At 40.7% G+C, this 14384-nt stretch overlaps 1 protein-coding gene across 2 annotated transcripts in view; it reads right to left on the bottom strand.

Moving 5' to 3' along the window:
* mical2b (microtubule associated monooxygenase, calponin and LIM domain containing 2b) overlaps positions 1-14384 on the bottom strand; it is a 71206-nt gene that overhangs the window by 6095 nt on the left and 50727 nt on the right. For both annotated transcript variants that reach the window (XM_073471497.1, XM_073471498.1), the window contains exons 18-25: positions 14082-14155; positions 12226-12301; positions 6334-6495; positions 4664-4714; positions 3103-3224; positions 2458-2688; positions 2080-2255; positions 1056-1438 (exon numbers count right to left, since the gene is read on the bottom strand). In XM_073471497.1, coding sequence (XP_073327598.1) covers positions 1056-1438; positions 2080-2255; positions 2458-2688; positions 3103-3224; positions 4664-4714; positions 6334-6495; positions 12226-12301; positions 14082-14155 — 1275 coding nt within the window. The remainder of the gene's footprint in view (positions 1-1055; positions 1439-2079; positions 2256-2457; positions 2689-3102; positions 3225-4663; positions 4715-6333; positions 6496-12225; positions 12302-14081; positions 14156-14384) is intronic.

The following is a 14384-nucleotide window of genomic DNA, read 5'->3' as shown; positions in this document are numbered from 1 at the left end:
TAAAACTGATAATAATTAGTGATGAGAATCTATCCATGACACCTGGTGGGATAACAGCTTCATTAAAAGCCTGACAGAAGCCATTCTCCTGCTTCCTTCTTACTGTTACTCACCGACTTCCAAACAAATGTCAAATAAGAGAAGCAACAAACACCTTAATGTTTGACCTGCATCTCTTCTCACTTGAATCCACTAAACCTAAAGTTGTTCCGAAGGGGTCGCATCTGACAGCAAATAAGCAATTAATACTGGATAAATTATGCTCTGCAGACTTTTCACTAATCTTCCTAAATGTGGATTACTGGATAGTTTGACCATTTTAGGCCCTTTTAAACAAGATGAGGAGTGGCAAGTAGACACTGTTTCACTTTAAAGCTGCTGGGATAAATGTTTGGTTTGGTTTGGTTTTAGGGCCCAAAGCTTTGCTGTTTTAGTTGATTCTCACCACTCTTAATATTGTCATTCTCAGACACAGCCTGCAACTGTTCTCAGCAAAAACAAAACCCCTGATAAACCAAATGCTCTGCTCCCTATATTGACTTAATGAGATGAAATTATGGAAATGAAGTGTTTTCCACTCATTGCACTGGCCCCAAGTGACTAAAGAATAAAGTGATGCAAGTATGAGGATCCGAATTTGCTTTCTAACACCTCAAAGGCCAGCACACATGGGAGAAGGGGAGGAGAGAGGGCAAACAACATTACAGTGGTTCGTACAAAAAGTGGGTCTTTGAATGTTCTAACGAGCATGGTTTCCAAAAAAGTTCTGTAAACCTTCTGTAGACTTCCTGTGACTAGCTGGTGAACACAGCTGAGCATCTAGCAGTTATATTTCCATCTTATACAGATTTATGTACATCATATCCCTTGAAATGCGACTCCTAATAAACCTTTATGTTTCTCTGTTGCTGGATGTGTTAATAAGCAAGTGTTGACAGCTTCACCATAACAACTTTACAAGATGTTAATAAGTCTGTATTGTATTTATTTGCACTGCCAAAAATGGCCAAAAATCATTTCTTGCAGGCTTTAAAGCATCACTGCACTGCACATACCTTTGTTCCTGAGGTTGGTGAGTATCGTCCTGATTTCCTTCTGCACCTCCTGGTCTGGCCCGTCGCTCTCTGACTCCTTCCTCTTCCTTAGCCTCAGAGAAGAGAACAAGTTGACCCTCCTACGGGGCAACGAGCCCATGTCGTCAGAGAACACCCCTCCAGAGTCTCTTCGACCCTTGAGGGACACCTGCTGCAGCAGAGAGGGCAGGTCCTGCCCGGCACCCCACGGATCGGCCCCTACAGATGCCCACCGAGCTTCACGCTTGCCGGCCTTGTTCTCGTCTTCTGATGGCTCTGGAATCGTGGTGCTGAAGAGGGTGCTAAAGCTGAATGTTCCCTCTGACATGGGCCTCTGTTTTCGGGGGCCGTCATGTTTGGTCCTCCTGGTAAAGCAAAAGACAAATCATGATATAAAACAAAATGTGGGTTCCCTTACACTGATAATCTAGAAGTTTTCATAGAAATAATTATCTGTTAAGTCACTATCTATAGCTGAATGAGGTAACACAATGATGATTGAGCCTATGGCCCACTGATGAAAGCCCTTCCATTTGCTGTAATACCAAAGATATCACAAGCGGTGCACAGTTAGCCATGCGTTCACCCAGCAGTGGTTGGTCAGCCAGAGAGAGTCGGTGGTTCGCACAAGACAACAGTTCTGTTTGTCCTGGTCTCTACTAACGTTGGGAGTAAATGATTAACGTTACTGTTAATGGTCATGGCCGAACCTTTCTTTGAAAAGACCGATAAAAGTGAACAATGAAACTTTTTTAAAAAGGTGCAAATCACTTTCATGTGATGTTGTTATGGAGGCGTGGCAAAGCAACACTGGATCTCTGGGAAGCAGTGAGGTCCAAAAACACTTCCGGAAATCTTTGAGATTGCCACTCTAATCCAGAGATGTATAGCCAAAGAGGCAGCTTAAGACTGATAAGACGGGTGGAGTTTATACAGAAAAATCTCGCCTACAGCAGCTTTAACGTGCTGCTTAAACTTAAGTATGAACAAAGTATTTTATACAAACATTGTGACTGCAGTGTTGGAGCCACTGGAGGGATTGGACACACTAAACGTCCTCCTGAAGGCGTTGGCTATAAGCTGGAAGGCTGAGGGGGACGAGGCAGAGGTTTGGCTCTGGGTTTGTTCCCCTTCCTGGCACGAGTCTGTCTGAGGCTTATCTGCTTCTGTCTCTGCTTGTACCTGATAAAACATCAGAGGACAGGAAAAATGCGGTCAACATAATGTGGAATTAACTCCTCTTATCTTGCTCTCATCACAGTCTTTGGACCACTGCATTATACTGTAGAAGGCAGCAGATAAAGAGCAGAAACACATCTCATGAGCAGGCTTATTCTTCTCGAGAACAACTGATATTGCCGGTCTAATAAATGACTAACTCCACCTGCTCTTTCTGTTGAAGTGGGTTTTTGGTCTTATTCGCAGGCTCCTCTGGTGTGACCAGGACGTCCCAGTTCAGAAGCTTCTCTTTCTCAGACAGAGATATCATCAAGCGTTTCTTTGGAATAGACGAGCTGCAGTCTGTCTTTACTGTAGCCGAGCACTCCTCAGTCTTCGGACTTCCCTCTGAGGGATTCTGGGTATTTGCTGACATCTTGGAACTGCTTTCTGAGCTCTGAGAGGACAAGAATCTTAATTATTAAAAAATATCAATTCTACTCTACTCCAGTCTAGTTCTGTTCCAGGGTGGCTACAGGTATCAGACACTTTAAAGATCATTTTAAAAGAGCATTGCATAGTGTTGGGGAAGAAATTTTAATCAGAAGAGAAAGATCCTCATTGACTTATTTTTTTAAATTGTTTATGAAAAAACAAACAAAATTTGACAATGTGGAATTTAATGCACCAATTTCCTTTTAAAGATGGATGAAAGAAAATTGACAATTAGGCCTTTAAAGCCTTTTAAGGCTTAATATTTATAAAACTTTCTTTAAGACTTTTTAAGGACCTGTAGACACCCTGTGTTCTACAAGTACATTTACATATGTGGTGTGTATGTTAATTCTAGGATAAATCCCATGTAACACACGGTTTGTTTGTCTGCCGCCGTGATCTCCTCAAAGTCGGAGTCAGCTTCAGGGACAGTCTCTGGTCCCTCTTTGTCCAGCGGCCAGCTCCTCTGGAAGTGCTTGATGAAGATCAGAGGGAAGGCTGTATGAGGGCAGAGAGAACACTCTTAGCTGTTTGTTTGAGAGGGATGCACTTCAGATGACACCCAGCTGACCCCAGCTTTTCACAGGTGAAACTTTGTCGTCACACAGTAGGAAAAGCACAGGTATAAAGAAAATGAATGGTGGCTGAATTCCATTTAGCTCCATTTAGCTGCGTCAGTGTTAAGGTCCTGGTATTTGCATGCTGTCTCACTGTCACTTCTCACTCGGACACTTGAATAGAACAGAGCCATCGTTAATATTATCACCGACACCTGTGTTTTTCCTGCTAAGACAAGTCAAAATGTCTGCTGTGAAAAAGGTTTTCAAAGTTTAAATGCATCTGTAAATATACATTAACATGAATCTGACATGTATTCAAAGATAGATCAAGATGGATCATCACTGTGAAACCATGTAATCAGGCTGACCTAACCATATGCTAAATCACTGTGCAGCCCCATCCATAACAGCAAACTAATTAGTTAGCACTGAAACATATTGGCCAGTTATGTATATTATTATCCTGAGTGTACAGACATTCTTTTGAGCCACAGCGCATTGTTTTCTAACTTATTGAGCAAGAGACTCTGACGTACCCTCCACCTCGGAAACCACAGGAGAAATATGCAGAGGATGAGGCTAACGCGTCATGCAACAACTCCTGGTGATTTGGCACTACGGGCCGTCCTACATGTTATTATAGGTTTGAGTTTAATAAGGAACAGAATTTGAGAGTACATGTAGTGGGGGGTACCTGCGTCGTCTCTCTATCAGCTATGCGGTCGTTGCCCTGAAAAATGTTAACTAAACTGTGTGCACAGATGCCTTAGCAGCAACATTTCTTAAAAAAAATGCTAGGGCAACAGAGCGAGGCTGATTTGGATGAAAATAAACTAGGAATGTTTGACAGTGACTGTTGTCAGACAGGAGTGTGTTTTATCTGAGAATAACTTTGCAGCAACCAGTGAACTCCTCCAAGACCTCAAGGAAGTTCACCCCATGCTGTCTGTGTTTAAGAGAACAGTACTGACCTCTAGTGTTGTTCATGCTGCATTACAAGAGCGGTGATACCTGCACTGACCTCAGACTCATGCTCGCTGTACACCGCCTTCCTTTTAGGACATTTATAACCCCACATGCTTGTATTTATAATTACACACGTCACATAAACACACACGCACACATTCACAAATCTGATTAGCGTTACAACCCTCTGCTCAACACTGACATTTCTATCAACTGTTGGTGAGGCCACATGAGAAATCAATACATACTGATATGATCTGGTTGAATCGAAGGATTATACTTCACAAAACCAAATTACAATCAACCCAACTGTCTGCTGTCAAACAAACAGACCAGACACAGGCTTCAGTTCTTAATCCAATCTAAATGAAGACTGCACAGACGGACAAAATAAAAATCAGAGGTACTCACTCGCTCTGATCTTCCGTTTCCATCGATTATTCTGTTTGGTGTTAGAGCGAGCTACAGAGGCAGAGGAAAGGGAATAGGTTAGAACTTAGTGTGCTTAGCATCAGACCTAACTAAAGAACGGGCTAATTAGCCCAGTGAATAAATTATCAAAGGGCCGGAAGGAGCTTGTTAAAGGGCTGCATTCCCCCAACAGTTGAATAGGTCTGCTCTACAGTGTGTTTTTTGGGGAACAGCATTAGCTCTGGTTCTCCACACTTACAGTAGGCATACGGCATATGACATGTCAAATGATTTGTGAGGGCTAATAGTAAGTTAAGTGTAGATATGTATACTGTATGAGTCTCCAGCCAGCAGCTCTGTGAGGCTGCACTTAAGGCACAGTGGTACTTAGCCTTAGTCCTAAAATCAGCATGCTACATGCTCACCATGAAAATGTTAACATGCTGATCTTCAGCAGATGTAATGTATGCCATGTACAACATTTTAGTGTAGCGTGTTAGCAACATTTGCTAATTAGTGTGATGGGTTGATCATTAGTTTATAAAAGTATATAATTTGGTTATAAACCATGTGACCTGATGGTTGATCAGGTCAAAGCGAGTGATTAAAACCACCCAGAACATCACTGGTACCATCTACAGAGCATCAGTGACATTGGTGAAGTGCGATGTCTGCACAGAGCCCAAAGATACTAAAAGACAACAGCCACCCAGCCACAGTCTGTTCACCCTGCTGCCATCTGACAACAGATACAGAAGTATCTGCTGCTGTACCACCAGACCACAGAGCAGCTTCACTCCTCAGACTGTGAGACTCCTGAACTCTAGTTTATTTTTCTGACTTTATTATTTATCAATTAGTCTATATCGTTTTTGTTTTTGTGTTCATATGTAGCTTAGACAATTACAGCAGCATTTCATTATACAATCTTGTTCTGCATAATGACAATTAAATTGATCCTGAATCTTGATAAGTCGAAGAAGATCCCCAAAGTTTCATACTTTTCATGCATTTCATACTTGATGGTAGTGCTAAATGAAAGGTCACGTGATTGCTAAAGTCATTGTCATTAATCCTGTGGGCACCATGAAAGTCTGCACAAAAATGTGTATATGCATAAGTGTGCAGCTGGACAGATTTTTAACTAAAAGACTGCATGAGGTGCCAGAGAATACAGTGTGTGTCAAATATATTTAAAAAAACAAGTAAAGATTTTCAGTTTCCTTCTTTATAGCTTATTTATAACCAAACAAAAGTCTCCTTCACAACTAAGTACACTAGTAAGTATGTCTGAAGAAATGTGTGTGGACAGGTCATTGAGCACAGGAAAACTCTGCTGCTGCTGCTGCTGCTGATAAAATAACAAACAGTCAGCAAATTGTTGGAGAAACTCTCAGTTTGTCAGCCGCACCCGGATCTCCCAGACATTAGCAGGGGGAGAAACTCCAACACAAACACACATGCTGACGCAGGAGGGTCACTAGTTAAAGTTCAGCCAGTTTAAGAATCTCCCTCAGGGAATCTCATGTTTAACAGGGTCTGAAACTCATTTGTGCAGCACAGTATCTTTCTTAATATAACTTCCTTTAGGTCACTCAACCAGAAAGTGTATTTATCCAGTGCTGCATTTTCTGGGAGCTTGAAAACACTACTGTAGGAGCCACACTGACCTTTGGTACTGTCCTGGCTTTGGCCCTTGGCCCCTGCAGTGTCTTGTGCTGCAGGTTTGACAATGCAGGAAGCATCCAGAGCTTCAACAGCCATCTCTGTGTCTTCAGGAACTCTTTTCTGACCTTTATCAAGCTGCTCTGAATGCAAGCTGGACGCCCCGCCTGCAAATTAAAAACAGTGTGTGGGCATTAAGTTTTAACTAGCTTTGAATTCATGCTAGGCTAAGTAACAAATAGCATGTAGCTCCATTCATGCATAAAGTCTCACTTGGAGTCTACGTCTGATCAACAGGTGAGCACTTGTTGTGTACTGTATCATCATTTCATATCTAAATCATCAGTGTAGCGTGTTGAAAAATGATTTTCAGGTAGCAAATATGTTCCTTTTAGAGAGCAAACATAACATAATATACTATTCAGTAAAAGTACCTAAAGGGGCACTGTGTAGTTTTGGAGAAGAAATTTAAACTCAGAATTTTAATATTTACAATATTAATGAGGTAATAACACAAACACAGAAATATTTATTTTCCCATGACTGTATAAACAAGCTGTTCTCAGAGGAAAATAAGCTCCCAGAACACTGTTTGAAGCTAGAGAGGTGGCAGGGTCCACCACATATAAACAAAGTAAAAAAAGTTTAATTTCTTCCCCAAAACTACATAGTGCACCTTTAAAGAAAAAGAATGTGACTCGTGCTATATAAAGTGCAAAAACTTCACAGTAAAATATTCATCTCTACCTGCAACACAATCACTGACACATGACACATAGATAACCGTACTCACAGAGTAATGAAGTCAACATTGTACAGACTCTTTCCAAAGGTGATTCCACTTGGTCACAGCAAAGAAATGAAAATCTCTCAATACACCATTTGTTTGCAGTATGCCTATCAGCAATTAGATAACCAGAGCTTTTATTAAAGGAGACATATTATGCTGATTTTCAAGTTCATCATTTTATGTTGGGTTACCACTAGAATAGGTTTACATACTTTAATGCGCATAACACATCAGTTTTCTCATACTGTCCAGTGCTGCAGCGCTGTATTCCCCCTCTGTCTGAAACACTCTGTTTTAGCTCCTGTCTCTTTAAGACCCCCCACCTCTGAATAGTCTTTTCTGATTTGTCAGCTCACACATGCCTGAGCCAGCACCACTAACAACAACAGAGCAGCTGTGTTAAATCACTTCTTACATGCCAAACTAGCCACTAGGCATTCATTATGCAAATTTCTGACATTGTGATGTCACAAAGTCACAAAATTAAAGGCGGGACTGACAGGGCGTTTCAGGAGCAGTGTTTTCTGTGGGAGAGAGGAGCTTCTGTTGACTTCGACTCTTTTAATTTTCGAGATCTTTATCATGCACAAGAACAAAAACAAAACACTGATGGAAAAAAATGAAAAAGCACAATAGGTCTCCTTTAATGGGATTCATTCTCTTGGACCCATTGATGGGTTTGGCTAAATGTTTAGCAGAAGAATAGGCACAGGAGAGTAAACCTTCACCAAATAATACACAGAGACCGAACCCAGAGGAAAGGATAGAGCAGATCCAAGCTGACAGGGGGAGCTGGGAAATGATTCACTTCAATTCTGTTCAGCTAGACTTGAGTGTAGTTCAAAGGTTACATTTAACTTAGCTCAACAGTATTTTCTTTTTTTATAGCTAAGCTTTTGCATTTAGCCTAATTATACCCATTCTTCTTGTTACATTAAAACAACAATTGTCTTTTTTTTTCCATTAGAAGCTTTGATTAAGGCCAGGCTGCTTGAGCCCTCTGCTGTGTGCCTCCCTTTGAATCCGCTGCAAACCTAAAGGTAGTTCAGCTTTTCATCAGGTGTTACAAAGCACATGTTATTTGTTGGGTTAACAAAAGCTGTGATTGGGAACATGATTTGTGTGGGTGATGTTAACTCAGCACAGAGGTGGGAAAAATATTTGCTTTGTCTGAGGCCTACTGATGAAGTTGTTAATCTTGTGGTTAAAATATATGGAAACACTTTGAAACGTAACCGTTACATGATGGGATAAACCTAAATCTGAACTGTTCAATCACGTCTGAGTTTTCTTGGATTTATTCCACTGATTTGCAACAAAACCACGAAGCAAATTATTTATGTAATCAAATTGATTTATTTTTGAATATATTTACAGCTTATAAATATCATAAATTAAGCAATTTTACAGTAATTATCAATGTGGAAAACAAATAACAAAGCTTGCAGGCTGCTTCAAGGCTCATTATGAACAAAACTATCAAACATACAGAATACAGCCAACAAATGTATCTGGCAGTGTGCAAAAAGCTGCTATAAGGGCTGCTGATCTCAAAGTCTAGGTACAGGAGAGAGACCTGGAGAGGGGCTCTGAGGGGAGGAGGCCTCCTTCTGAAACAGAGGGAACCACAGACAGACCACAGACATGTGGACACATTCGTTATGGTCAAACGGGCCGACAAGAAGGGAGGCTCATGATGATGATGCATCAGAGAGAAAAAGCACATTCGGGGGGCATTCAGATGGATGTTTGGTGTTAGGAGGGTTAGGGAGGAACACAGCACAGCATGAGTGTTAGTGGGGTTAGCTCGGATTATATGACACCAACATAACACAGAACGACTGAGAAACAGACACCAGGTGCTATGTGTGTATCAATTAACCATTACCACAACCTCTGTACTAAACTTTTTGCTGTGTGAAATCAGGTCTGATTTAGAAATCTGCTCGCTATGATCTGTTTTGGCACTGAGGGGGCTGATCATTCATGGCAAGCTTAAACTTGATCCAACTAGCAAGTACTGTTAGTAGCCAAAGCCTGAACTCGCTTACAGAGTGCTGCAGGAATGAGTCCAAACCAAGAAATCCGTTAGCATTTTTGCACTTCCAGTTCCCTCGTCTCAAAATCAACGGGTCTTTCTTTTTTAATGGGGTATTAACCCCATTAAAAAAGACTTGAGTTGGTCACCAAGCTTATTTTGTGGAAGGAACCAGGGCGATGCCAGCTTCCGGGTGAGCCTATGAAAAGACGTCATCATCCCTGCAGCACTCTATTGAGCTCTGAGACTACGAATCTACCGTCACAACAGCGGCTTTGGGAGGCTGTACTGCTAATGTAAGTTTGCTAACATGCTGCTGTTTAGCAGTTATAATATTTACGTTCAACACCTTAGTTTAGCCAATTAGCTACTAAACACAAAGTACAGCTGAGGCTGATGGGAATGTCCTTACTTTTATATAGACATTGGACATTGAGCTGATGATGGCATTGGACAAAAAGCCATTGGGATTCATCCTCTGGGAACCATGAATGTCTGAACCAATTTTTTTTGTTGCCAATCCGTCTAGTAGATGTTAAGATATTTAACTGGATAAGTGAGGTTTGGCCTGTGAGTAGCAACAGATAAAAAGTCAGAGGATTAAGTATGTGTGTTCATCCTGTGGGGACCTTGAATGTCTGAATAAAATTTCATGGTAATCAGATTAATAGTTGCTGGGATATTTCTGGGTGTGGACCAAAGTGGTGCTGCCTGAAAATTCTGAATAACCCCACTTACATCCACTGAAGGGCAAATGGTCTTATTTTTGTGAAACACAAGAACAAAAAGTTTGAGTGCCATTAAGTAGAGATCAACAATTGTGTTTGATATGATGCAATTTAACTAAGATTTTATATTTATTTTTGGAATTCTTATATATATTTCAATGATACAAATAACACCTTTACCGACTCCTGAAATGCAAAACTTAGGACTCATGCTAGTTTGTGACTGGTTAATCTGGGTTATATGGAAGAGCCGGCGAGCTACGAAGACAGCCAATGCAAAAGCAACACGCCAAATCTGATCGCCAAAGCTGGCCAATCGTCACCTTCCCCGCTGGCAGGAATCAGCCAATCAGAGGATGCAGCATTGGAAACTTGAAACAGACTGAACAAAATGAAGTGAACGGAAGAAAGAGGAATGAATTTGTGAAAAAAAGAAAAGAAAATGAATGAGATGTCGGAAAAAGGAAAATGGAGGATGGAGGATGGAGGATGGAAAGGAAGCAGAGTGCTCAGATTACAAGTAAACAGACTGTTTAAGTCGTTACATTAAGACATTACATTGAAGTGCGAGAGCTGGCCAAAAATGCTCCAACCTTATTTACATTTACAACATAGAAAATGAAATAAACAAAAAAATGCTAATAATAAAAAATAATAATTTCAAAACAATGAATAAAAAATGATAAAGTGAAATATTTTCACTGAGTCAGGAATATACAGTCTTTTGTGGATGTGGTTCTTAAAGCAAATATGACCACCACAAAAAAAAACAGCCTGGAATGATCATAGATACGGCTCATTGTTTGTGGCTTATACCGATTTCATCAAAAAATTATCCAAGGTATAGATCAGTCTAAACTGATTTCAAATCGATTTCACAATCCAGTTTGAACAAGTTTTTGACTTGTCTGATTTTAGAAGTACATACACAGGTCCTCTTGTAACAAGCAGAATTTAAAAAAACACTTGAAAACAAAGAGCGTAAAATCTGAAAAAATGAGAAAAAAACTCAAATGAGTTGCTAATTTGAGTTCTAAAGGTAAACAAGACCATAAATAATGAGCCTTAAATATCTTACGTTAGATCAGTCAATTATCTTTAACAGAATACATCAACGTGAAATACTAACACCGAGAACAAATAATGTAATTCAAATAACAAAAGTATTTCCTGAAATTATATCAAAAGTAATAATACTGTTTTGGCATTTCCATTGCACATCTCTGTGGTGCAGAGTTAAGGTGCAGCAGGCAATATGCAGAGTCAGTAAAACATCAAACACTGTGTGGAGTTCTGACATATTACTAGTTCACTGAGAGGAAACCACACCAGCCTGATGGCTTTAAAGGTTAGAGTCAGAGGGCATCTTCCAGGTTACTCTACTGCAATTAATTGGCACATTATAAACTGCTTCTTACAGATAGCCCGCTCGAGTGCAGGAGGAAACATTTTGTGACAATCCAATTGGTTGTTCTCTTCAGACAAGAGAGTCAAATGACACTGACACACTGTTACATATCATCTGGTGACAGCAGTGTGATATGAATGTAATTGCTAACAGCTTCAGGCGTTACAGTGTCAGCAGCCTGGAACAAGCCCATGTGAGTCAGAGATGCATTCAGCAGGGTACAACACCAGGAGACCCTGACAGTCAACAAACATGTACCAGGGGATCTGAGCTCATTACTAACAGAGCCACAGGTTCATAAGGGCTGCAGCATTATATTCATGCATCACCCCTGAGGTTGGCTCAGCATGTACCATTTAATACTTAAATACACAACATAGTCAGAGTACCTATATGACAATTTGCTTAAGTTGGCGCTTTGTTGTGCTGCGCACCAGGCACTGAATACAATACAAGCAGCAGGAGCTAATTAACTGAAGCACTTTTACAGCAACTGTTGAAGTTACTTAGTCAAACATTTTGACTTCAAAAACACAAAACTAAATAACACTTGGAATGTAGGAAATATTATTTGGTTTCAAAATGTTTACATTATTGAACCACTGATTGATCCATTTTGGATTCCGGGCTCCTATCAGGTCACCTGGCCCAGCCCTTCCTACATGAACTGGTGAGCAGTGAGCTGCTGCTGGGCCAGCTGCTGCTCCTGGTAGATCTGTCCCAGCACCTCGTGCATCATGCAGAGCAGAGGACAGCCCAGGCTCAGCAGCTCATACAGGAACACATAGTCATGTGAGTAGCTCCTGACGTGAGACCCAACAGCTGTGAAAGACTCACACACACTTCCAAACAGCCGTCGAGGCAACACACACACAGCCCGGCTAGCACGCCTCGGCCAGCTCAGGCCTCGCCTAAGCAAGGAAACCAGGGTACCTGGGGGCTGGATCTGGACGCTGCCCGTTGCTGAGTAGCTCCCACTGCTCAAGGATGAGGGTGTGACACGATCATCCTACACAAACCAAGATACACAGGAGGAAACAATGAAACACAACATGACGTTCTATTAGACGGCAAAGTAACAAGTGACAGGACTGAAAGATAAATACAGCCAGTCATTGTAATCCTGCATACTTATTTTTACCCTTCTGACACATTGTGGTGTGTGTCTGAGATTACAACACCTGTACAATGACTCTTGGTAGTGATCTTACATTTGATTTGCACTAGCAAAAAACTGCAATTGTTTTCCCCTTAAGGATTAAAAAAAGAGAACGTGGACACCTTTAACATCACTTAACATGCTAAACACATAACTTGCCACACAGGTAATTTGGCCCTCCACATTTTTATAAGGAGCTCTCAATGTTGCCACCATATGGTGAGTAATAAAACATTTTGAGTTTTTGGCTAATAAATAATTTCATGGATCAAGACAAAGCTTCTTTCTATTTTCACCTTACACCATTTCCCACCATTTTCACATTTGACTATTTACCTAAAAGGCCTGAACTCTACGGTGCAGCATTAGATTGCAAACAATGTTGGTACACATGTACAGATCAAGCCCCCAGGAAGAGCACCAGGCTTTGGTGGCAAAACCATGTAATTACATCGTCACATGATGCACTGGGCCAAAAAAAGCCACAAGATTAAATCATTTTATCTCTATTCAAGTTAGCCGGCTTGTTCGGAGGAAGTCTCGCGACTGCGCATGCTCTATGGGCCCCACAACGCGGATCATTTTATAGCCGGGAAGTCGAGCCATTATGGCTTAATGCGCCACTAACAGCTTTCATAGGAATGAATGGGTCTCCACCACCAACACTGTCCAGCTTTTAATGTAGTGTCCTTGGTAAAGATATGGGCACTAAACAATCTTGTGAAATGTTACTGTATTTCACTTATAGGTGGCGTTACAGTGGAAGAATAAGCACCATGCTTTGGCTGGTATCTCATAAATCTTGAAAAGAAGAAGTCATTTATTGACACTTAATTTGATTCAATAGGCGACTGCCATTTTAAATTCAACTCTAAAGTAAAGTTTCAAATATCTACAATCTATAATTCTGTGGTAATCATACCTGTCACAAAGGTGCTAACCCAAGGCACCAGATACAGTTTAACAGTCGCTTTCAAAAAATACTTGGTGATTGGATACAGGTGATTGGACGAACCATCTGTCTATCACCATTTATTACAAGTTCAACTAATCAGATCAACAGTGAAAGTTGAAACCAGTCAAGAGAAGAGTCTTTTTCATTGGACATCTATGCTAGCATCTATGCTAACCTCATGAGGAGCCAACATTGTTGTTTTTAAAGAAACGGGCACTGCTCTTGTAGATGTCACATCTAAACTACGCTCGTAGCTGTCGGTAGTTCCTCAAAGGATGCTGATTGGTTAAACTACTGTGTGTTCTGCCACAAGTGAATAGCTTGAAGCCTGGCAAGATGGATGAATGAGATCACAAAACTGAAAGAAGTTGCAAATTGCACCACCATGTGGCCAGCTGTACAGCATTTCTTATTAACTTCTGAACTGTGGGACAAAGAGTAAACATTATTTTTGTGGTTTCTCTTCAGAGGATAATAGCATTCATCTGCACAGGCTATTAGCAATTGCACCTCAAGACATTTGCAAATGTTAGTAGAACGCCAGCTAATCCTTGAGCAGGTAAATGACAGCAAATCAATAAAGGAATGATGGCATGTTTTTTGGATGCAAAAACACTTCCAATTCATTTTACATTTTCCTCGTCAGTTTTGTTTCGTTTTTGCAGGCTTCCTTACCATTCTCCTTTTGAACCTCCCCGTGTGAATGCTGGACTGGCGCTGGGCATAATGCACCTTGCAGTAGAACTTTGCTGTAAATGAAGCACAGAAAATTAGAAATCTGCTCAATGTGGAGTACAGTACAATGAAAAATCTCCTTAAAATAACAGGAAAATAAAATGACAGAAAAAAACATTTCCCAAACTGGAATGATTCATCTAAAACTCAACATTTTTGTGTAACACCAAGGTTAAAACAAGGATTTGAAGTGTCCAAACTACATCTGCACAACAAAAACTCCCTATCTACATGTTTTAAAAG

This window comes from Pagrus major, chromosome 8 (assembly GCF_040436345.1).
Source record: "Pagrus major chromosome 8, Pma_NU_1.0".
NCBI lineage: Eukaryota > Metazoa > Chordata > Actinopteri > Spariformes > Sparidae > Pagrus > Pagrus major.
Note: the sequence above shows the minus strand (reverse complement) of the source record. Positions and strands in the feature narration are given on the sequence as shown.